This window comes from Poecilia mexicana, unplaced genomic scaffold, assembly GCF_051168715.1.
Source record: "Poecilia mexicana isolate PSO_F unplaced genomic scaffold, ASM5116871v1 scaffold_9, whole genome shotgun sequence".
Taxonomy (NCBI): domain Eukaryota; kingdom Metazoa; phylum Chordata; class Actinopteri; order Cyprinodontiformes; family Poeciliidae; genus Poecilia; species Poecilia mexicana.
In genome coordinates, this window is record NW_028263378.1 from 33,821,582 (window position 1) to 33,847,830 (window position 26,249).

At 37.8% G+C, this 26,249-nt stretch overlaps 1 protein-coding gene and 2 long non-coding RNA genes across 4 annotated transcripts in view; 1 reads left to right on the forward strand and 2 right to left on the reverse strand.

Moving 5' to 3' along the window:
• The window catches only part of abca2 (ATP binding cassette subfamily A member 2), a 142,322-nt gene that overhangs the window by 10,226 nt on the left and 105,847 nt on the right, over positions 1-26,249 (forward strand). For both annotated transcript variants that reach the window (XM_088009186.1, XM_088009187.1), the window contains exon 2: positions 26,025-26,118. In XM_088009186.1, coding sequence (XP_087865312.1) covers positions 26,025-26,118 — 94 coding nt within the window. The remainder of the gene's footprint in view (positions 1-26,024; positions 26,119-26,249) is intronic.
• Positions 243-3,135, reverse strand: LOC148157802 (uncharacterized). The gene is made up of 2 exons (XR_015764349.1): positions 1,960-3,135; positions 243-1,609 (listed from the first exon to the last, which is right to left on the reverse strand). It is a non-coding gene; the product is annotated as an uncharacterized LOC148157802 (long non-coding RNA).
• LOC148157803 (uncharacterized) lies at positions 5,689-7,449 on the reverse strand. The gene is made up of 3 exons (XR_015764346.1): positions 6,425-7,449; positions 5,810-5,924; positions 5,689-5,715 (listed from the first exon to the last, which is right to left on the reverse strand). It is a non-coding gene; the product is annotated as an uncharacterized LOC148157803 (long non-coding RNA).

Here is a 26,249-nt window from a genome sequence, read left to right on the forward strand (position 1 = left end):
GACTAGGACAAGGTAATTTGCCTGAAAACTGCCTCAGACGAAAAGAGGCACTCACCTGTGAGAATGGGGCTTCACTTCGTACTATATGCTCTACAATTACTTTTTGCACCTCAGGGTGAGTGACAAGGTTCTGTGATAAGTTGGAGGCTAGATTGAGTCGAGGTTGATTAACTGAGTCAGAGTCAGAGCTGCTTAGAGTAGTTTTAGACTGCTCTACATTTTTACTTTGAAAAGGTTGGTAATTTTCTTGGTTTGGTCTGGCAACTGGGTTCATTAAGTCACTTTGTGTTTCGAGAGTAAAACTCTCAGTTTCAGGTGTCTCAGAGCTGCCTGTGATTGATTGAGAGCATTTGGACAGATGCTCATGCAGGACAGCTTCAAAAGATTTTCCACCTAATTTAGCAATTTCTTGCAACTCACAGAAAAAACGGTGGGTGGCTCTGTCTGTGACGTCAGACACGTACTCACTGGACAGGGCTCTGATTTGATGAGAGACTTTGGTTGAGCTCTCAAACATGTAAGGGAGTAGGGGTTCAAGTGCTGTCAAGGCAGTTCCACTCTCATATTCCACAATTGCATTTTGGTGGTAAGAGGACTGTGAGTCGTCTAATTTTAGGATTCTCATCTTCCCATACCTGTTCAGGAAATCTAAGACATCCTCGTCAGCCTCCGTATCGGCAATACCGCTGACAATGACAGAGTTTGGGACCTTAACGTTTTCTCTGTTGACTATTTCCATATTTTCTATTCTTGCTGAACTTGGCTTTTTTTTTATTATAATTATTATTGCTTTTGATCAGGGTCAGAAATAAATTTTATGCTTCTATCTCCTACTCCTTGGCTGGCTCGCCACTTTCTGTAACACTCGCTATGTGTTTACAGTTAATAAATTTGTAATAAGACCAGAGCTAGGTTCGGCTACAGGGGTAGTGAGAAGTGTAGTTTGAATTAATGACCACAGACCAAAGAAAATTAAGTTAAAACGTCGGCTTATTATTAGTTTAAAGAACAATAAAAGAATAAACAACAACAATGTTACACAATTAACACACAATGACACAAATTCAAAAAAAGAAAAATAGTTTCCAGTTCCTTTCAGAGTATTTTATAAATCTAAATTAAGGATACTATTTATTTTACCTAGGTTATAGTTCTATTTAGGTTCTAGTTAATACTATTTAGTTCTATTTAAGTTCTAGTTAATACTATTTATCTATTTTGATTTACAGTTTGTTTTAATCTGTTTAATCTATTTTTAATTCTTTGGTGTTTCCCTTAAGGAGTTAAAAAAAAAACAATAACAGCAAAACAACAACACAGCAGAACAATTCAGAAAGGACAGATCAAACTGTGCTTCAGATTGATGTCTTGTTTCTTCCGATGATCCAACAGTTAATTCTGTTTCAGTGACCCACTGCTAATACGCATGACAACATGGGCAGGTCATACCAAGTTGCAGGGTTGGCAATGTCCAGCAGAAGGCGTAGCTCCTACTTGATGGTCTTTAGCTCCAGGGTTGGCTCGCCATCTCGTTCTCCTTAGGAAGATCCAGTTCAGTGATGATCCGAGACTCTTTAGGAGGGTTCAGTTCAGTGACGATCCGAGACTCCTTAGTCCAGATTCCAGCCGAACGAAAACGACAAACAAAACAAAACAAAACAAAACAAAACAAAAAAAAAGCCTGTTGCCAACAAAGAGCGACAGTTAGCAACAGTTAGCTCCTCTGCTGATAAGCCGTTGAATTTCTGTTGACAAGAGCAGCTGTTAGCTTCAGCGGATCAGCTGTTACTCCTGTTGACTTTCAGTTGACTTGCTGTTAGCACCAAGAGCAACAGCCAACACCTCCGCTGATCAGCCTTCGCTTCAGCTTTCCATTTAAGTCAAATAAATGTTTAACAAATACATTATCTTTAAAAAAAAAAAAGAAAACAAAAGAAACAAAATACACTTTCAACTCACCAAGTCCAGTTCCACAACACAAAAAATGATCCCGAACGCAGTCAGGGTGAGAGAAAAATATGGGAAAAGCTCCTTCTCAAGAAATAAAAACACAAACTCGTCTTAAACAGCAAATCAGCTACGAGTGGTCCATTTCTCTTATCCGTCTTTTCTTTTCAGCACAATCCCGTTTGCTTCTGCGCTCTCTGCTTGCTTTACGCTCTCTGCTTGCTTTCTCTCACGTCAGAGAACGTAGTAACCCGATTGGCTGAAGCTAGTCACGTGGGTTACACATAAATGTGACCCTTCAGAATAAGAGAATAACAATTTTAAGATCGATTAATTCCCTATTTATTTTCCTATTTATTTATTTCCTATTTATCTAATTTACTATTATTTTTATGAAGAGGCTATTTTAACCTGGGTTACAATTGCAATCAACAAGACATTAAAGTTTCTTGTCTCCTAAAATTTTGCTTCCCCTTATAAGATTCCCCTTAAAAATCTTCAGTTTTTTAAGATTCTTCCCATTGAAATGGAAGCTGTTTTACAAAATACACATTTTTAATTAAGGGCTCTAATTAATAAATCATATATCAACAATTAAATTGGTAAATAAATAGTCATGAGCTCAAAAACAAAGATATTTATTGTTTTTAATCTGTTATTCTACCATTAGATCAGTTTTATTCTTTCTATCCATCTTTCCAGTGTTTCAGGAAAGTGATCATTCATGGAACTTCCTTAGAAATGTGGATTGTGGATCCTGAGGTCTGTGCTGCTGCTTTGGAAACATAAACAAAAACAAATGAAGCTGAAGGAAATTGATCAAATGTAGAAACGTATTGAGGAATTATCAGTCGACATCACGTTCCATCTTCCACTCTACTCCGCACGTCGCCTACAGAACGCATTGAAGAGTCCATTATTCTAACTATTTAAACTATTTACAATTAGGCTATTAAAATAATTCACAACTTGCAGCCAGTGTAGATCATTTCTCTTTACCCGACGCAACTCCTGCACTCAGCTTTGCAGCGTCTGCAGTTGTCAAAGGTTTTATTTTTACCGCATTGATTCTGTAACTTGCCCTCCTCTCGCTCAAACCGCTGCATTTGTAATTTTTGAAGGCTCAATTTATCACCTACCTTGATGGATGGAGCTACATCTTCATTTTCCCTCCAATTGTGACGAAACTTGGACAAAATTATTTTACTTGTCCTTTGAACGCTAAATATGAATTCAGATTTTTTCTTTAATAAAAATGTAAATCAAATCAAATTTTATTTGAATAGCAAATTAAGGCAACAAGGCATTTCAAAGTGCTTCACATCATAAAAGCACAAAAATACAGTCATGAAGAATTACATTTGCCATCGTTACACATCAGATTACTGATTAATGTTTCATGATTATGTCTCAAAAGCAACTAACTAGGTGGGTTTTTAGTCGAGATGTAAAGGAACTCAGTGTTTCAGCTGTTTCAGTTTTCTGGAAGTTTGTTCCAGATTTGAGGTGCATAGAAGCTGAATGTTGCTTCTCCATGTTTGGTTCTGGTTCTGGGGATGCAGAGCAGAACCAGAAGACCTGGAAGGTTGGTACAACAGCAGCAGATCTTTAATGTATTGTGGTGCTACGTTGTTCAATGATTTATAAAATAACTGTATTTTAAAGTCTATTCTCTGAGCTACAGGGTGTCAGTGAAGGACTTTAAAACTGGGGTGATGTTTTCTATCATTCTGGTTCCATCTCTCTTGCTCTCGATGAAGGTGGACGCTTTTTTCCTCTGCTCCTTCCCTACCCATGCCTTCTCTGCTTGCTCTGTTTTTCTTCTGTCTTTTTCTATATTTTTGGAGCCTTTCTTTGCACATCATCCAAATCTACAAATTATGGATCTGGTCAACCGATCTCTCAATGCAATTGATCAAATTTTTGACAAGAAATCTGGGCACAAGAGAGCCTCTTGTCCTGCAGGGACAAACCCAGCGGGATTCACCCTGGATTTATTCATGATAACAGGATTTCTGCTGTTTGGAGCTTGTAGATTCCTGGATTATCGACAAATTTGTGACAAACTTGGCCGAACTAGCAAACACTCAGACTGTTGGTGTGGACAGAGATGAGGACTCTAAAACTCACTAACTGAATGGAATCGATCTTGGAGAAGTTGCTAGTTTCGGTTCAGTGGAACGACCAAACTAATTTGGATGATTGGGAACTGAGATGTATTGGAGAGACTTTAGGGAAGATTGAAATTTATAATCTTCCCGACCTAAGACATTCTGTATCTGAATTGGCTTTCCCCATGTGGCCTTGGAAGGGCTGCATATTTCTAATCTCCTTGAAGATATGTAAACACAATGCTCTTCCCTCCTCACCTCCTCCTGTATCTATGGAGCTGTGGAGCTGAGCGCTCCTAAGGTCATCATGCCTTGATGACAACACCTTTATCGGACTTCTGTCGGGAGGCTGAGCAACGTGGTTCCATGGCCCTTTGACATCACCGCCTTCACTCGTGTCTTTGTTTTGCCCTTTGTTTTGTCTGAATGTTGCCATCTCCCCTAATGTGTCCTTTCCTCTATTTTGTTATAGAAACGGTGGAGTACTCCCTATTTAACCCAGAAGATGATTATTTTAGTTTTAGTAATATCAGAAATTGTTGAGTACGCACTATTTAGATCAACATTATACAGCCCAAAAATAGAATTAGAATAACTACACTGCAAAAAGTCCCCTTTCAAAAACAAGAAAAAAAAGTACAAAAATAGGGTCTAATTTTCTTAAAATAAGAAAAATTATCTGCCAACAGAACAAGAAAATTTATCTTGTCAAGATTTTCTAAAACAAGAAAAAATATCTAACCAAGATAAACCTACAAATATCTTAAAATTAGTGTATTTGTACTAAAAACAAGTCAATTTTACTAATACAAATAGAGTATGAGATTTATTTTCTTAATACACAGAACAATTTTCATAAAAATAAGAAAATTTTACTAATACAAATAGAATATATGAGATTTATTTATCTTAAAATTAGTGTATTTGTACTTAAAACAAGCCAATTTTACTTAAACAAGTAAGATATATTATCTTATTTTAAGAAAAATAATCTCAAGTAAAGAAAATATTACTTGACATTGAATTTCTTAAAATCAGCATATATATGCTTAAAACTAGTTTACTTTTATTGTTGCATAGGATTAAAATATATATTTTGTCATTGCTTTACTCAAGGTTCTTATGCTAAGGCAAAAATCCAAAAATTGATCCTGTCTATACTGGAATAAGAGATGTTATTGGCTTCCTGAAATGAAGACATAAGTTCAATTACTTTTAACATCTTTATTACGTTTAAGTTTCACATAAACATAGTAAAACATGACTACTGGTCAGAATTTAAAGTCTGGATGGGCATCTGATTCTGAAACAATCCCGTGAAATGACAGAACAATGAAGATCTGACACATCTGTCGCACTCATAAGATGCCCTAAGAGTCAAGCAAACCAAATTGTCCAAAGCAAAAATAAACTTGGGATTAGATGTCAGCAATAGGAGCTTACTCCACAATGAACATCTTCCAATCAGCCATAGCCTTTTATGTGTGGAAGTCTTGTCTCAGTTACGGACAGTGTTCTCAAGATATCTGTCAGCAGCACAGAGAGGAGTGGCCACACACATGCATGCTGAAAGGTGTAGTAGCTATGATGTCCTCCTTTCAGAAGATCAGGGCAGGCATGGTTCCAATTTGTTTGATTGAAGTTGTTGGGTCATCTGCTAATTGGAGCACAGACAGAAAAGCAATCACAAAACAAACCACGTTTTAGGGACTAATCAGTGTAATGATGAATAAGTATCATAAATTTCTTACCTCAAGAATGTGAAGGACAGCATCACTTGCAATTCCCAAAGTTTCTTGTAGATGGTGCAATACATGATTGGAGACGTGTCTGGCATAGGCTTCACCATGGCAACAGTTTGGTTTACTTGAAAAATAAAACAAGTCTTATTTTAGTTAATGTGCTCAATTACAATATTACATGAATTCAAGATAGCAAGACAGTCATTTTAATTGAATCAAAATAGGACTACTTAAATTCACCAATCAAAAATAGTGTTTAAAATATCCTGGTAACAGTGTAGAATATCTAACCTAGGCTTTTAGACTCATTGCATTTAAGTTTTTAAATTACAGCACATCAAACACCCTAAAAGGTAGTGAAATACTAGGCGGAATTTCCCTTTCACCATTTCCCGCATCAGAAGCTACGAATGAGAAGCCACCTTAGCTATGTTAAAAAACGGAAGCTACCAAAACCTCGTGTAGATATTATTTTTAAGCCACAGCTATTGTGGTTAATCACTGTTCAAAGCTCATATTCACAAGAGAGGCTCTTTAACCCGCGGGTGAAAATTAGCATATCACGACATGCTAACTAGCTTCACAATTAGCTTATCTTAGAAAGATAGACAGCTTTAAACTTACCTCTCAGTACAGCAGCTCTAGGGTCTATACACGTAAAAAAGTCCTCCATCTTCATCCATGTCCAATCGAGATTAGAGAATTTGCCAAAAGAAAATCTTATAAAAGTACTGTAGATAATAGCTTAGTTAGGCTGTTACAACTGAATTAACCGTTAATCCGGGCAGTTAAATGATCTCTGGCGTTGCCGTTAGTGATGTGCGGATTGATACTGAAATATCGATTCTTCCGATACCAGAACTTAATTCTTTAAAATCTATTGTCAGATCCAAGGATCAATACTTTCCACACTTTAGTAATTTGAGATAATGTAGATTAACAAGAGCACGTTAGAAAGTAACTAAATTATTGAGATCTTGCCTAAATGAAACGTTGTTAATGGGAACTACTTTTTCTTCCGCCTGGTGAGTGTGTAATGTGTAAGGACGCAATGCCCAAGCGCAGCGTGCTGCTGATGCTCAACAATGAACATGTTGACAGATTATAAAAGTGACATGGAGCTATTTCACCTGTCATTTTATAGTAGTTTTAATAATTAAGCAAAGATATATTTAGTAGGGCTATTATTCTACTAATTGTCTTTGTTTTTTAATTTGCAACACCATTTTCACATATTTTGTATATTTCTGCTGAATTAAAATAGCTTATAGTAAACGAGATTGTTGTCTCAATGTACTTCTGAGTTTAAAATGAGTGCATGAGAGTACATTGTGTTCTTTTTATAAAGCCAAGATATGGATTACTTTTTTTAATTTAATTAATAAACAAATTAACTGTCTTTGCAGAAAGTATGGGATCTGTATTGCCAATACCAGCTTAAATTTTACTCGGTATTGGATTGGAAAGAAAATCTGTTGTATCGAACATTACTACTACCTCACTGACATTTTGGGCGCTTTCCCATTTGGATTGTATGATGTCATAAAAAGGGTATGACATCATACCCTTTTTATGACAAACATGATGAATAAAATATTGTTCAAACTAATATTAGTCACTTATAAAGTGAGAATTTGAAATATAAACCAAAAATTACAATATTTATCATTACATTGAGCTAATCAACGTTGTTGATTCTAATCTCATTGTGTGGAATACCAGACATTTCAAATCACACATCAATAGAAATTTCATGACATGTCAGTAAGAGGTCCCACATCTTGCATCAAGAAGATCAGATTAAGAAGGTTCATAGCAGATGGAAACATGCCAAGAATTATCTTGATATATAAACTGATATTGTCTCTGAAATTGTTGTGTTACATGACAACCGTTTAAATAATTTCCAGTACACTCTGCCAACTTATACAAGAGTACAAGTTCATGTTTCTGTTTTATTTTTCATTGACAATAGCACAAATGATTCCATTTGGACATAGTCTGTTTTAATTATCCAGAGACATTTCATTAAGTAAGTGATTTCTCGTTTTGTGCTTGAAATAAGAAAATTTTACTTATATAAAATAAGTTCTAGACTTGAAGTTTGATTGGTAAATATTGATATTCTAGATTCTAGCACATATTTACTCATAATAAGTTATATTTTCTTAATATCAAGCTTTTATATCTTACTGAGATAATTAAGTACAAAAACACTTAAAATAAGAAAAATATTCTAGCATAAACCCCTCTTGGTGAGAAAAATTATCTTGTCAGAAAGAAAACAAGAAAAATCTCCTTAATTTAAGATATTTAATCTTACTAAGATTTCACTTTTTGCAGTGTACGAACTTGGAATCCAGAAATACTTAACAGGAACAGTCATTGCTTAGTTTCTATTACTTTTAACCCAGAAAAGGATTTAGATTAGTCACTCTAGCTTATTTTTTAGAAACTGTAGAGTACTCACTATTTAGAAATGGAATTGGATACTTAGCAACCCTGAACAGGAGCACTTAGTTTACATACTTTAGAACAACATTAGATTAGTTTTCTTTCCTTTGGTTTGTTATTTTGTTTGTATTTCCTTTTAACTCACGTAAAGCACTTTGAATTGCCTTGTTGCTGAAAATGTGCTATATAAATAAAATTACTTTACCTTTTAGTCAGAACAGCAGCAGCAGCGTTCTGGATCAGCTGCAGCTGGATGATTGATGTTTTCAGTCAGACCTGTGAAGATGCTGCTGGAGGAATCAATGTGACTAAAGATAAACATGGATGAGTTTCTCTAGATGCTGAGACATTAGTCCTCTAGTCCTGGAGATATTCTTCAGGTGATAGAAGGCCGACTGCTTATGGTAGCTGATCTAATTTCCTGTTATAACCTGATCTAGTGGGAGCATATAAATATTGAATAAGAGGGGTCCTATGACTGAACCATGGGGTACACCACATGTGACCTCTGACCTCTTTGATGAGAAGCTGTTTCCAATTGAAACAAAGAAATCCCTGTTGTTTATGTAACAATTGGGTTGAGTTCTGGACCAGAGAGTCCGACCCAACTCTCCAGTTGATTCAGTAATATGTCGTGGTCAACAGGGTCAAAAGCTGCACTGAGGTCTAACAGAACCAGCACTGTGGTTCTCCCACCATCTGTGTTTATATGGATATCATTGAACACTTTGATTAGGCCAGTCTCTGTGCTGTGGTGAGATCAGAAACCAGACTGGAAGGAGTGAAAGCGGTTGGTTATCATTAGGAAGCCATTTAACTGTTAAAGCAGCTTTTTCAATAACTTTGCTGATGAATGGGAGGTCAGAGGTCGGCCTGTGATTCTGTAGTACTGATTTGTCCAGATTGCTCTTTTTTATCAATGGTTTGATAAATGCTGTTGTCAAAGCCTGGGGGAAAACACCTGATGAGAGCAAAGAGTTTACTATTTGGATCAGATCATTAATGACAGGCAGGAACTTCTTAAAGAAATATGTGGGTAGGACATCAAGACAGCAGGAACTGGAGCTTAATTGATTTAAAATTTCTCCTAGGCTTTTAGTGTTAAGTAGTTGAAATAGATTTTTTTCTGCATTTGTTATGTTTGGGTATAGCATTGGTACTGGACTTAGTGTGGATGTGCAGATTAATCAGATTTTATTTTTCAGTACATTTAAGGAAATGTATCTCATTGAGAGTTGATGATCTTACTGTGAACAAGTTGCAAGTAATATCTGATGTTTGGGCCATTTTCTCTCATCATTTATTGACTCACCTGCATTAATGCTTTACATTAATGAACGCTTCTCATTCACTAATGTCAATTTAGTAGCATAACTTATTTTATCACACTGCGATAAACAAATTTAGTCCTCTGGCTAACAACATGCTAGCTAATGTTAAAACTTCAAGATTAATGCAAGTAACCATGGTAACCAGTGAGTGTTTATGCACCGGTCCAGTTCTTTCTGCAGTCACGTTGCGCGTGCATCTGCTGTGTTTACAAGTTCCTCTATACAAAAGAAAGTAAATAACATAGCATGGATAGCCTGCATTATAAATGCTAAAATTGTTTGGACTTTTTGGCTTTGACCTAACATGTAAACTCACATTTTACAGAACCTACTGAAAGATCCTGTGTATTTAAAAAGTGAGTAAATATTGTGGTGCCTATTGGTGCAGAGCAGACACCATGCTGTCTGTTTGAATCCACACCGTTTTCAAACCCTGAATTTATTTCTTAAAAAGTTTAATAAAGTTGCTGCTGCTTTTTGAGTACAATTGGAAGAACTTTGTTGTTTGTTTTGGGTTTTTATTGGTTTAGGATATCTCTTTGCAAATAATTTATCAATGTGAACAACAGCATCTGGAATATACTGGTAATTGTTGTGCAATGCTTATGATGCATGGAACATGACTTCCTGTTTGTCTCAGATACTTTCAGAAATATGTTTCTGTCCATCTTGACATTTATTTTATGAGGAATTATTCAGGTAGTTAACAAGCATCTCTTCATATTCAGACAGTTCTTTGCTGAAACAACTCAAACACTTAAATATAAATATCTGTTATGCATATTTATTTAATGCTCTTCAATGATGTCTGCAGTATAAAACAAACTGTTTCGAGGGCAATAACCAAAAAACTGACTGTCACCTGTTATTTTTTCCTTTTGTAGTCTAAGCTAAGTGGTGCATGTGAGTCTGCACATTCTGAAGCTTTTAATCCTTTGTCGGATATCAGAAATGCTCTTCCCTGTCAGCCAGTTTATTCCTGGGATGTTTGTGTTGTTTCGAAAGGTGCTTTTCCACTAGCCTGCTTCTAACCGGTTTGGTCTCGGTCCGCCTCGGCCAGATTAGTTTTCCGTTAGCAGATCCGGTGCTGCTCAGCCCGGCTGTTCTCAGATTTTACTTCAGGGGTAGTACTAGCAGGACCGATTGAGGTACTGCACCAAAACCATTTGACAGCTGACCTCATTTATGGATTAGCTGGTGATCTGCGTCACTGCCAACTCCAAAACAACCTTTAGCTTTTAGAATTTAACTTTAGATGTGGGCAGCGGACATGCTATCAGAGAGCTGTATGGAGGAGTTTAATTATGAGGATAACCAGGAGCAGCGGCAGGAACACATGCAGTAACTTTTGCAGCAGAATGACCGTGAATTAGCAGCTCGTTTCTCTGAAATACGGGCAGTAGATACTAAAGAAGACAGAAACGGTGCAGCTCTGGTCAGCTTTCTGATGGAGCTGCCGTTCTGCGTCAACTGTTTTAAACACCGGCGCTACATAATATTAACTTGTGATGTAAATTTTAGTTTTCATTTGGCTTAAAAAATAATAAAGTTTATGCATGGCTATTGGTTTACATCTTTTGACTGCATTGCCTAATCCAAAAGGTTGTAATTACATGCATAGCGAAATAATCAGCTGATATGGGCCTTCATCATTATGTTTGGGCCAGCAATGAATTTCTATAAGACAAAGTTAAATATCTGGGATTATTTTAGTCCATCAGAACCAGAACCTCGAGGTTCTCCAATACTGCAAAACTCAGCAGAGTTGAACACAGCTGCTGCTGCTCAAGTCCCGCCCACAATAGTGAGGAGAGCGGACCGTATAATAGAAAAGTTCACTACCTGGGGTAGAACCGGACCACACATTAACCAGTTGGTGCTCGAATTACCAGTGGAAAAGCACCTTTTGAGTTTAGGCTTCCTCTCTCCGCAGGCTGCTGGCTCTCTCCCTGTGCATGGATGTTGTTAGGGCTGCTTTTTGTTTTATTTTTTCTTTTCGTTTGAGGAGGAATGGAGAGTATTTTTAGCAAGTCTACCTGCCAACATCAGACTCAGGAGAGGCACAGGAGATACTCTGATAAGCTTCTGTTTTAATAATAGTAGCAGCTGTCATTTCTGTCTAGATGAAGATGCCAGGGTCTGGCCTCATTAAATCTGTCCACAGAATTGATGACAGGAGCAGAACGAGCTAGTCAGCACTCAGCTAAGATGGCATTGGTCTCACATACTGGACTATACTCTCATACAGCAAGGTGTTCAGAAAGCTCAGGTAGATCCTGTAGAGATGCTCATGCTTCATAAAAGCGTTTTATGAAATATATTAAATTAGAGTCATTTGAAATGATACAGACATATTTTATACTCAAGGAAATCGTCTCTGAGAGGTTTCAGCAGTGGTGGAGAAAGTACTCAAAAAATGTATATAAATAAAGTACAAATACACAGATAAAAATGTACTCTAGTAAAAGTAAAAGTACCACATTAATATTTTATTAAGTAAAAGTAAAAAAGTACTGGCTTTTAAAAATACTTAAGTATTAAAAGTAAAAGTACTTGCTGAATGCATTACCTAACTGTTAATAAAATATTAAGTATTTTTAAGTAATTAAGTAATATTGTATTTAATTTTAATACATCAGTAATGTGCCATTTTAATGAACAATGCCACAAATAAAGGATGTTTTTATTATGTTTACTCTGTAACATAGTTTAGACTTAGAAATGTGATTCTATGCATCATAATTTCAGGGATGGAAACATCTTGTCTCCTGTCCTAACTTAGCATGAACTTCACTTTTTGTTGCCACTAGTGGCTTTTATTTTGAAAGAAATCCAACAGAAAGGGGATGGAAAGAAGGTGGGTGGGGGAGGACATGCAACCAAGGAGCCACGTAGCAGAGTTGTAGTCAAGACCACCGAACCCGAGACCAAATCAAGACCAAGACCAGCACCCCGCGCTACATGACAAAATAAAAGTGCACCTATCAAAATTAGTTCTCAAATTGATCTGAAAGATCCACATTCCCATTAAAACACCTAGATCAGGGGTGTTTTAATGAGTTTGACAAAATGAGTGTCAAACTCATTTTGTCATGATGTGTTGCGGAGAACGGTGAGAGAGACGCCGGGAATCCCAGGTAGTCATGATGATATGTGATAATTTAATGAAAAACCAGGAGGAACAACAGAAAATCACTGGCAGCACAGGAACAGAACACAGACATAAGACGAGGATCCGACGAAGAACACAGACACAGGTGGGTTTAAATACACAGGGAGGGTAATCAGGTAAGTAGACACACCTGGGGGACAATCAACGGGGAGGACAGGACAGAGACTCAGAGGAAACAGGACAGAAACACAGAAAATGTCAAAAATAAACACTCAAAAACACGGATCATAACACATTTTGGTTTAGGGGCCGCATACAGCTTAATCTGATCTGCAGGGGGCCACACAAGTAAACTCATTGCAAGATTAAATAGAACCAATAAAAGTGGACTTGTTGTTGATTTTTATATTAAACGAATTTCACTTTTACAAAATATATTATGAATAATCTCAGTTTTTAAGAAAGGTATCTGCAATTTCAACAATACTTTTACTCAGTTAAGCATTTATTTAAGTGCAATATGCATAAGAACTGATCTCAGTGATTGTACAATGTTGCAAAACATTTATTCACAGTTTTTGGAACTTAAAAACACTGTCCTGCATCACAAAATACAACAGACAAAAATTAAGAAAATATTTAAAATCAATTTTCAACATCTGGGAAGCAATTTGAACAAATTATCTGGCTTCACACATTTGAAATCTTAAGTGTCAGCTGTTTTAAACAGACATTTGATTAAGAACATTTGTTGATGCATAAAATGCATACATATAGAAAAACATGCATACATACGGAAGCGCATTGCTGTCATGCAGTAAAAAAAATTTTTCGATCGCTATCTCGTTATAACGAGTTACTTATCTCGTTTTAACGAGTTACGTATCTACGTAACTCGTTAAAACGAGATAATTTTAGGTCCAGGAAGTGGCGGTATTATGCTAGGCTAGTACAGTGACTAACATGAATTGGTCAGGTTTCCCTTCATGTTTGGTCTACAACATGTAGAGATACGGATGCTGCTTTGCACTGTGGTTAAAACCATTAACAGCATGCCTACTCTGACAAGATCCTAAACAGAACGGGACTGCACAGAAGGAGACGTTAGTCCGGTCCTCTAGCTGTGGCGGCGTTCCTGACTGGACCGAGGCTGAAGTTGGCTTTCGATTGTAGCTTCTGATTCGGGAAATGGCTAAAGGGAGATTATAACGGAGGCTCAGACGTATTTGATGAACATTTTCTGGTCAGATTTTTTACACTTGCTGAACAACAGCAACGGCTGTTCGTAACCAAGCAACCGAAATCAACAGAAGGCTAGGTAGTGGCAAAAGACAAAACTAGATCCTGTTAAGCATTCTTCAAAATAAAAGACTTCCGCTCTCCAAAATAAATCATAAATCAGCAAAAGCTGAATGGCCTCCTTTAAGCGTCCTGAGAAACAATCACCTAATGATCCTGATTCATAAATCTCTACTCGGCTTGGCTCCAGCATACTTAAACTTTCTTTTACATAGATCTGTTAATTCCCATTCTTTACTTTTTAACAATATTTTTTCTTTTGCATGTTCCACGATTATTCATCTCTGATGCTATGTTGCATCACTATAAATCGGAATCTGAAAAGTTGTTGCTATCCCAGCTGATGGATCCCTGTGAACCACACAAAAAGGCAGGTGCTCTAGGACAAAAAAGTGAAAGAAAACAGAAAGTTAAAATAATAACAAACATTGTAAATGTGATAGGAGTTCATTTCTAATGCATTCCAGATGCAAAAATATTTTTAAATCTCTCATTACTGAGGTTTCAATTCAGATAAAGATTTCACAAATTACAAACTAGGTTTGAAATATTCTGCCATTAGCGCAGATTAGTATAATCTACTCCAGATTTGAAGTGTCGATGTATGTTCGTTTTTAAAGCAGAATAAATGATTTCTTAACATTTATATGTAAAATATAATTTCCATGATTAGTTACTTATTTACAGTCATATGCCAAGTCGTATGTTAAGTATAATTTACATGATTATTATTATTCACCGAATTTAACTTGATTGTACATAATTACAAAAAGCTGACATGAAAAATAATTACATTCAAAGCTTTATTTATGATTTATTTTGGAGAGAGGAAGTCTTTTATTTTGAAGAATGCTTAACAGGATCTAGTTTTGTCTTTTGCCACTACCTAGCCTTCTGTTGATTTCGGTTGCTTGGTTACGAACAGCCGTTGCTGTTGTTCAGCAAGTGTAAAAAATCTGACCAGAAAATGTTCATCAAATACGTCTGAGCCTCCGTTATAATCTCCCTTTAGCCATTTCCCGAATCAGAAGCTACAATCGAAAGCCAACTTCAGCCTCGGTCCAGTCAGGAACGCCGCCACAGCTAGAGGACCGGACTAACGTCTCCTTCTGTGCAGTCCCGTTCTGTTTAGGATCTTGTCGGAGTAGGCATGCTGTTAATGGTTTTAACCACAGTGCAAAGCAGCATCCGTATCTCTACATGTTGTAGACCAAACATGAAGGGAAACCTGACCAATTCATGTTAGTCACTGTACTAGCCTAGCATAATACCGCCACTTCCTGGACCTAAAATTATCTCGTTTTAACGAGTTACGTATCTCGTATTAACGAGATGCGTAACTCGTTAAAACGAGATACGTAACTCGTTAAAACGAGATACGTAAGTCGTTATAACAAGATAGCGATCGAAAAATTTTTTTTACTGCATTATAGCAATGCGCTTCCGTACATACATAACATGTATATATGTTAGCATGCACGAGAAATATGAGGTTGCCAGGGCCAAAATAAAAAGCTGGTAAAGCATAGAATCGAACTTGTTTACAGAACCTGAAGCTCAGTGCTGCCATCTGCTGTTAGTTCCGCTGCAGTGTTGCATCATGTTGTGTGCTCTGAATAAAACACAGCGCCCCTCGTGGACAGTATAAGAACTGCAGATTTTCAATTAAACGAAGTATATGTTTTTTCATGAATAATGATAATGCATTTAGCCCCCGGGCCGGACTAAATCGTTCAGCTGGCCGGTTCCGGCCCGCGGGCCGTACGTTTGACACCCCTGACCTAGATATTAAATACTTGGAGCTGAAATAAATTTAACCAGTATCAATTCAAACTCTTTTTCATTCTGCCTTGTTTTCATCTCTGTGCAACAATCCGCAGAGGTCTCCTGCCATCCCTAAAAAGATAACGCCCTGGGCGGTTGCCCATATTGCCCATATCAGAAACCACAACTGTCTGCACTATTAAACATGGCAATTAAGGCAACACATTAACAGTAAGCAATGCTCAACTATGAACACTGTCCAAGGCGCAATAAGCAAGAAGTAACCAAGCACCATGAGGTGTTTTCATCCTCCTTCCTGATGCAATGTCTGACACCATGACAGGAGACGAAAACAATCAAAGAGCAATGAGCACGCTCTGCGTTCTTACGTTATTTTATTTATTCGTCAATTAAATAAATCTATATTTTTTTAATGAAATAAAATAATAGCTACTGCAGTGTACGCAGAGCATCACAAGAACAAAGAACGGTTCTCAGTGAGGCTTCAGTAAAGAACTGTCCAGAAGAATTGGATCGGAAACACTTTATTTGAAGGGGGTTGAATAAGACTGTCATGACACTGTCATAAACATGACATATCACGTCATGAACATGAATAAGCCATTTTCAGAGTTTGGCTTCATGAATATTTATGACTGTTGTCATAAAGCGTCATTCGGTAAATTATGACACTTTTAATACAAAGTTAACATTAGAGGTGTGCCGATCGATCGGTCACCGATCATAATCGGGCCGATTTTCGTGAAAAAGTGCATGATCGGTGATCGGCGATCATTGGCTCTTGTTGCCGATACCGATAATCTCATTTCGCAGCCTGCCTGTGCAGCTGGTCTCCTCTTTCCTTCACTGTGCGCAAACGCGCAGCAACAAATCCTAAGCGATGTGGAACTATAACGCACTGAGTGAATGGGGAAGTTTGCGTGTTGCAGCGGAAAATTGAAGTACGTCAAAATGCACTAACACAACGAAGCTAATACGACATAAAAACAATGCCATACTTGACGGAGTTTGGCTACATCGAGGCTCACTGCAGTAAAAAAGACATGCGGAGGATCAGATAGCAGGTAAAGCAGCGCACAGCTACAAACACTCACCCGGATTAGCATGACAGTCAGAAAGCTAAACAAATAACCCGCAAAATTATTTAAGTCTTCGAGCTGCGATGTAAGACGCTGGTTCTGCTCTCCTGTTGAACCGCTGCTACGCTACAGGTAGTAATATTTGACAGACAGAGCGCCACTTCTGCTCCACCTGGTAGTGACTCACACCGAACCTCTGATTAAAGCTGCAGCATCTAACCTAAAAAAATAAATTTTACATACGTATTAAAACTTTTGCTGTCCTAACATGAGACAGATAATCTCTGAAAAAATAATCGATCTCCTCCCTGATCTGCATAATTACTCCGCTCAGTCAGAAACAGCCACTCAGAGCTAGCAGTAATCAGCTAGCCGCCATGCTAACAGGAAGTTTTCATTCAGTAAATCTGGATTGTTTATTGTATGGAACCTGTTTTTGCCTTTGAATGTTAAGTTTTATACTTGAATTTTTTTCGGCAATGTTGAGAGGTTTTATTTTGGCTCCTTGCATTATTTAGAGCCTTCATATGTTATCAGTCTGTTAAAGATAGCATATCAATAGCAGTACAATTTGCACAATGCCTGGTAACTTTATGTTATTAAAGGTAAAGTTTAAACAGTAATGATTTCTTAGTTAATGTCAAGTTGTCATAACAAAGACATTTTGAATAATGTCAACTTCGTATTAAAAGTGTCATAATTTACCGAATGACACTTTATGACAACAGTCATAAATATTCATGAAGGCTTATTCATGTTCATGACGTGTTATGTCATGTTTATGAAAGTGTCATGACAGTCTTATTCAACCCCCTTCAAATAAAGTGTTACCATCGGATCATTCCTGAATGTCATATCACTATATTGCAGACTTTGGTCGCATCATTGTCCCATACATGCGACATGTCAGTCAACACCTCCGCACAATAATTCAGTGGATGAGTGACAACTTTTTTTCATTGCAGATGCAACAAATGTGTCTCTGTACAGCTAGCTTTGCTAACATCACGTCCACAGAGCTTACCTTTTTAAGCTTCCTTTCCAAGTGATGATAAAAGTTGGACGAAGCGCTGCTGATTTTACATGTTGCCATATCTTATGATTTATGTAGAGAGGAATTGTAATACTGACAATTAGACATCTAATCCCGCTTAGAGAAAACCACTGCGCATGTCTTGGAGCTCCGCGTGCGAGTGAGAGGGGGAGGCGATGGGTGACAACAGACACACGCTGTTAGTAAGTCACGTTATTACTTGGATTTTACAGCGCCATGTTAAGTCCCTGAACTTCACATTCTAACGGAAAAAAAAGCGCAATGCGTCTTCGATGTAACGAGTAATGCGATGGTTTTGTAAAAATGTAGTGAAGTAGAAAGTACAGATATTTACTGTAAAATGTAGTGGAGTAAAAGTCAAAAGTATCCATTATTAAATATACTTAAGTAAAGTACAGATACACGAAAACTTCCGACCACTGGGTTTCAGTAAAAGTCCTGCTTCTGTGGAGGTGATTGCTGCTAACCAAAGCAGAGTTCAGCCTATGGTGGACCAATTCCGTTTCAACTTTAAGCTCATCTTTCTCCTGTTTCATACTTTCCCAGACAGAGCTTTCTCTATGGTTAAATAAGATTAAATTTGTATCATTCAGCCATGATAACTCTGTGTCTCAGCTATGGAAAAAAACATAGCATTCATTTCTGCCTATGCCTCAAGCATTTATGATGTTGACTTTTGTGATATGGTAGCTAACTCTATGCTTGATCTTGTAGGTTTTCATTTGGTGCTAGGTGGAGATTTCAACGCAGTCTGGGACAGCTGTATGTACAGAACGGGTGGTGTTGAGAGTAGGGACCAATGTGTTTCATCTCAGGTGCTCCAAAAGTGGGCAACAAATACAGGCTTGGTCGACATTTGGCGCATGTTTTACCCATCGTTAAAAGACTTCTCATTCTACTTAGGGAGGCATAAAACCTTCTCTCGGCTTGATCTTTACTTTGAAAGATTTATTTAAAAATGTTCAAAATGCATACTGTGTCCCATTTGTCTGGTCTGATCACAACCAATCTGCTGCTCAGTCACAATTCGCTCATCATCTTCTAAAGCCCCTAGGTGGCGCTTTAACTCATCCTTATGTAACCTGGTTGTATTTCTCTTGTGAAGATTTGGGTTTTCGCTGTGTTTATTTTGGCTTATGTTCCTTGTGAGTCTCTGTGTTGTCCTGTCAGCCCCTGATTGTTCCCAGGCGTGTCTCGTTCCCTTGATTACCCCCATGTGTATTTAAGTCCACCTGTTGTCTCTGTCTCTTGTCAGGTCCTCGTCTTTGTCAGCGTCAGTCTGTCGGTGTGTTCGTCGTCAGAGTAGAACTGGTCTTAACCGTTCTACTCTGAATAGCCGAATAGTTGGAGCTGACGCCGACACAGGACTTATCCTGTGTCGGCGTCAGCTCCAACTATTCGGTCTTAACTCAACAGTTGCTACCGGTGTTAAGCGCTAGCTTTGTTCTCTGCCGTGCTGCCTGTTTATTGGACTGTCGAGCTGTTTATTAAAATTCTTCATCATCATCATCCTGGGTCCTGTCTGCATTTCTCCCTCACCGCCAAACCATACGAATCATGACATCTCTTTTGTTATAATTACACAAAATGTCTTTTTTTTGGTTATTTGTATTGCTCCTTACCTGACTGAAATAACTCATTGTTTTAACCGTGTTACTTTAGATTGGAAGCCCCCCCTTTTTATTTCTTCTTCTGTGGTATTGTCTTGCGCCCCTTACACCCTCCCCTTTTGTCATGTTGTGTGTGCTGTTTATTTTTCATCTAAATGCATACAGTTTATTTATAGATCTATTAAGTTAATTTTTGTTATGTACTTTTGTTCTGTGTAGGACTTGGAGCGGGCAGCCTTTAACACGGTTGTTTTGTCTTTGTTATTCTCATCAGTTCTCGCCAAAATAAATCGAGAAATCACCCATTTTAAAGACGAACCGTGTAACGGCCTGATCACTCAATAACCACCACAACGCAGAAAGGATCCCGGTTACACTTACTGAGAGATGAAACATTTAAAGCTCAGTTTGAAAGCAATTTCAGTGAGTTCCTGAAGTTTAACTTTGGCTCTGTCTCTGATTTTCTGGGATTCTCTGTGAAGGGATTTATAAGGAGTAATACTACTTTATATGCCTCAACACGAAATAAGGAATGTGCTGCTAATTTGCAAGCTTTAGAAATGAAATATGCAACCCTTGATTCTATTTTGCAACATAACGACTACATAGCCCTGCAAAAGGAACTGGTTGAAGAGATGAATTCTCTATTGAGACGCCGTTCGGAATTCCTCATGCACCTTGGTGAAAGTAGGCGGATACTGTCGGGTACTGCGTACCATAGACATAATATAAGGATAGACGCCTCATGGACCGCTCTCGCCTATTGTCGCTGACGAGATTTAGGGCGGCCATCTTGGAGCGGTACTCCACTCCACTCAGCGTTATGTGTTTAGCAGCACAATGACATATCAGCGGATTTAATCGATCATAACACACTTTTTGTTACTGTAAACCATATTCAAACATCTATCAAAGCAACATTTATAAACAATTGTATTTTTTAAGTATGTTTTTAAGACATAGTTCATCATATTTAAATATGCTTAGTGGCTATAACAATAGAATAGGAATGGAATATTCTGATACCGATGTATGAAGAGCATATTACAAAGCACACAGCTGTTCATAATTTATTTAATAAATTATTTAGTAATATCAATATATATTTTATATAACTATACAAACACTAATAAATAAAGATTAATAATGGCACAAATAAATAATGATTAATATATATATATATATATATATATATATATATATATATAATGTATGTTTATGTTTTTCAGCCGACGAGTCCAAAATCCGATGTGAGATTCATCCGTGCTGCAGTGAATCCGTCTCTCTTTATAGATATCTCCCTCTTCTTCCTCACATCGTGTCTTTAGGAAACTTTCAAAACAAAAACGGAAGATTTAGGATGTATCTTACTTTTGACAGAGTGAAAGAATATAAATAATAATCTTTACCACCTGTGTAAACTTTGCCTGTGAATGTTATAACACATAATATAAGTTTTATAATATGTGTTATATTGTTTCATTTCTATTATAGGCCCTTGTGTCAGATAATCTAAGTCAATGTTAGAGAATAATTAATTTTTTTAGATTAACAGAATCTCAGTTAGCCTTCATAGCGGGGCTGAACCCGTATTACACCAAGCACTGTAGCTAATATTAGCTGGTATCTCGCCGGTGGACATAAATACAGTAAAGTCATATTCTAATCACAATATATACACAATAATATGTCCATCTTACTTGTGAAATGTTGTCTGTGGAGCCCTCGCATCAATAATCCATCGATCCGAACAACAATATCCCTCAGTGCTGAGGCATCTTCTGCTGTTTTGATTGAGCAAAGTAGGAGGGTATACCGCTCCAAGATGGCCGCCGTATTTCCTGCGCCGGAGCGGTCCATGAGGCGTCTATGCTGCGAACCCCTAAAATATTTAGCTGGGTACGCAGTACCTGCAAGTATGGAAGCCCATTTCCGCCATGAAAGAAAAAAAAAAAAGACCAACAGGAAGTCATAATTTCGACTTTCAAAGTCATAACTTTCTTACCCTTTTGTATCCGCCACAGTCTAATATTTAAAAAAATAGTTTGGGCATCTTGCTTTTAGCTCAGAGTCTGAGAGGCTTTTCCTCTTTCAAACCATTTTTTGCTTCTTATTTAGTGGAAATATTGATGTTGATGAGACTTTCTCCAAAATAATAACCTTTTTCAACCTTTATAGCTCGACTGTTGAAAATGAGACTCTAACATTCACAAGTGACATTCAAATAAAATCCAGTCCAACATCAGGTTTCCTCTGGAACCTGTTGAAGGAAAAATATCCCAACTTCAGAAGATGAGCTTTAACCTAACAGAGCTCTGTGGTTCCTCCTATCAGTATGAGACTCAGGGTGAGGAGGCGCCATGTTAGGAAGAGAAGTGGAAGCTGCAGGATCTTCAGAAGAAACAGGTCATGATGCTGGGCTACTTGATTATCCCTCTGTCTGGACACAGGATCAATAGAACCAGTTTAAAAGCTAAAATGAATGGTTATATGCCAGACATGGAAAACTGGGATTCACTCCGTGCCATGATGTTCAGAATTTAGGTCTCAAGGCATCTCATGGTGACAACATTGCAGCCAGTCGGCTGAAGGAAATACAGCTTTATTTTGCAAGAGCTACCCAGATTAGTGTTTTTGTCACAATTGTGCAGCATTCTTCTCTGGTCTTGATATGGAATTGGTGCAAATAGATATTATCCCTTCATTCTCAGTTTATAACTAAACAGCCTTTTTCCCCATCCTGCCTTGTGATTGTGCTGCATATAGTACCTGTGGTGTTGCAGCCAGCAGCCTCTCCTCTACAGTCCCTGGACTGGGATGGGACTCTTTCTCTCTATAGCTGGTGCTATAGCTTGATGACACTTTTAGGTGCTCAGCCTTATTGTTATTGTCAGCTATGTGTACCCTATACCTGAGGACAGAGTGGCTCTGTCTGGTGGAAAAAAGTTCAGTGGTTTCAATATTAGTGGGAAAAAAAACTCCAGATTCACTAGTTTTATGGTTGTGAAAGGACAGTTTGGAAAGGTAAAACTCATGTCTTCAGAATGATTACACAGGCAATAAATGCATTATGAAGCCTGACTGTAATGAAGCTGCAGTCGCATATAAAACATGCATGAATATTTATATACATACATATTTATTCTTAAATTGCAAGTTTAGTGAGTTCTTCTATTGCAAAGAAGGTCCATTAATGGTTTTTAACTGGATCTTTAAATAATTAAATATGATTTTTTTTGGTCCCTTGTAGAAAATGTCTAGAATTCATGACACTTTTCATAAAACACGAGAATCTGAGTTCAGCCACCGGAAGAGGATTGGACTATAACTGAACAAGTAAACAGATTTTTGTGATGTTGAAATGTAAAGCTTGGCTGTGTTTCTAGTGTTTTCTCTGGTCATATGAAGATTCATAACGTCAGAACAAAGATTCAATAAATGGAATATGGAACCAAAGAGAAACACGAATCAGAAATTTGTACTTTGGAGGGTTTGTAACAACCTGAAGGAACTCGAACACAAAAACCTTGTGTAGCCACACTGCAGTATCCATAAATGCAAAAGCTATATTTGTATTTATTCCTGTTAAGGGGGCGTTTTTCCGCTCCAATGTCACTACATGCATGACCTATTTGAGAGATTAGTGTAAAATCAATGACGCAATGCAAGTCTGTCTACTGTCGTCCACGCTCGTCCAGAATGAGCGTGTGATGCAAGTCAGCAGCTCCATACAATCTGCTGGGGTTTTTTAAGCAGCAAACCTAATATGACTGCAGTGCTTGGTAACTTAGTCCAACTAGAATGTATGCACTGGACATGGGATTTGTCTGTATAAGTGGATTAAATTAACTTTTTTTGTAAATGTGTGTTGTGGATGGTGCTACGTAAATAAACTGAATTGAATTATGCAACATCAGTAATGCCTAAAAATGGCAAATGTTTTATTGGTTTGTTTGGTATCAGTGTGTTTCCCTTAAAACAGCCAGTTGTGTACAAGTTTCAAGTGAAACACTGCTGCAGAAGCATTCCACCCTGGATAAAGAATATTTAATATGAAACAATACAGTCCCAGAAATATTGTGACATTCAGGTTCATGGTAAGAGTATGTAGTGTTCTGGTAGAAGCAGCATTGACTACAGAAAGCTGACACTGTTTGCCGGGAGATGGTCCTGAAAGAACAGGAGCAGATCAGATTTTAAAGTCAAGCAAACTGCTACCAGCATCTGTTGTGTTATGGTACTTTCAATATGAGGGAACATATTCACTGTCAATATAGTGAAGCCATGAATAATTCAAGGCATTAGTTAATGACATCCAGTGTCCCAGGCCTCCAGGCAACATGACCTCTAACATGTAAATGTGTATCTGCAGAATCAGCTGCTTTCATGCTGTTTTCTTATTGAGATTAAAATCAGTACAGGAATTTCACTGAAGCCAGCAGTTCTATTCAATGCCGACACGTTCTTGGTTTTATTCAAATAAATCTAAAACCAACATTTATCTAAAACAGCTCCAAAAATGAACATTTATGAAAAAGTAATATTTTTACACATAATGGAATATTTCAAGTCTATTTTTATTTTTTTCTCTTTTTTGCAGTTTTGATCATTAGAGCTTACAGATAATGGAAATCCAAAATTTACTGTAGGAGATAATTAGAATATTACATAAGATCAATAAAACAAGATTAATTTTTATAGACAAATGTCCATCTATCCATCCATCCATCAATCTATACATCTTACTTTCCTTCCACTTATCCAGGGTCGGGTCGTAGGGGTAGCAGCCTAAGTAGGGATGCCCAGACTTCCCTCTGGGGGAAATCCAAGGCGTTCCCAGGCCAGCCAAGTGATATAGTCCCTCCAGCGTGTTCTGGGTCTTCTCCTCAGAACAGTTCACCAGGGAGGGGTCCAGGAGGCATCCTAACCATATGCCTGAACCATCTCAACTGGCTCCTCTCTCATGTCCTGTGAAGGAGCAGCAGCTCTAATCTGAGTCCGGATAACTGAGCTTCTCACCCCATCTCTAATGAGCCCAACTTACTGCTGATAATGCGGACCAGACTCTGACACTGGTCATACTCCCGACAAATGTCTATAACTCAAAAGTAAGTTAATTTAAATGCAGTTAGTATTGGTTTGGGCCTCCTTTTGCATGAACTACTGCATAAGTGTAGCGTGGCATGGAGGAGATCCACTTGTTCCTCAGTCTCTGGACATGAGCAACATGTGTCTTCCATGGTTGGGGTGTCTCTCTGTGCTCTGACACCTTGTGAAGCTTTCCCAAATGATTCAGTTCTTCCTGTTGCTGGTGCATCTTTTCCTACCACACTTTTCCCTTCCGCTCAACTTTCTATGAATAAGGTATCTTTACTTATTTTTATTTATTTTTTTACAACGTTCAAATTTTAGAGACATGATTTATGAAATCTAATCATTAAAATTACAAGAAATAAAAGCTTGAAATCTTCCACTCTGTGTAGACTCTATATACGTTATATATTTAATTTTCTTTAATGAGGGACAAAAACTCTTGAAGTTTTTCACGATATTCTGAGTTGGTGTGTCTGTGTATTGCTGCAGCTTGCACTATGTGCTGTAATCTTTTGAATGTATTTGAATCATTCAGGTTTGGTTGTCAGTGGTTACTTGTCAAGAGACAATTGTTGGTTTATGGCTTTCTCTTGTGTGTGTGTGTGTGTGTGTGTGTGTGTGTGTGTGTGTGTGTGTGCGTGCGTGTGTGTGTTCTCTAGCGGGTGCTGAAAGCAGAGACAAAAAGACTTTATAGTTGTCACAGCTCTGGATGAACAATGTAACAAGAGAGCCCTGTTCAGGGTCAGGCACAGCGGTCAGTGTCCTCATGTGACTCTGGTGTCATGCTCCACTTTTCTCCAGTTCTTGGAGAGTGAAGTGGAGAAATGACGTTGAGGATTAACTGAATGTCTGTGTGCAGTTGAAACACATCTGGAAAGTTCCAGGTTTGTGTGAGTTCATGTTGACGTGAGCTGAAGTTTCTATGACCAGAAATAGTGTTGGTTCCAGAGTTATCCTGTTTATTTTTATTTATTTATTTAAATTTCCTTTATTCAACCAGGTAAACTCTATTGAGATCTAGATCTCATTTTCAAGAGGGACCTTGGCAGAAGTCTGCAATACACAGCAACCTGGTTTCCAAAAATGTTAAATCTCATGATCTAACGGGTTGGGTTTGGGGTTAGCCTCTGGATTGGTTCCTATTGTTGGCATTTCTGCAGCCAGCTCTGGCATCCTGCTCTGTCTCCACTTAAGAGATTAATTTTTTCTTAGGTACTTGCAGTATTTTTTTCTATCTGTTATAATGAAAAGAGAGAGGACAAGAAAAAGGTCACACTTTGAGTTTAGCACAGGAATGTTTCTTGTTCCTCCTGTTTTATCTCATATGAGCAATGAGCTGAACTCAGACCTGCCCTTACTGCAGATACTCAGTAAGGTTCTCATCTCCTGTCTTTTCTCCTCTGCAGTGGGTGCTGGCATTTGAAATTTTCATCCCACTAGTCCTCTTCTTCATCCTCCTGGGTCTGAGGCAGAAGAAACCAGCGATCCCCGTCAAGGAAGGTATGCAGGATGGAGACTGCAGTAAACTCTGTGTTCATGTGCATCCTCTAAAAGTTTGTGAGGCTCACACAGATATCTGGAAAGAGACTCCTCAGCTCTCCTTTATGTGCGACTTCCAAAGCTTTGTACAA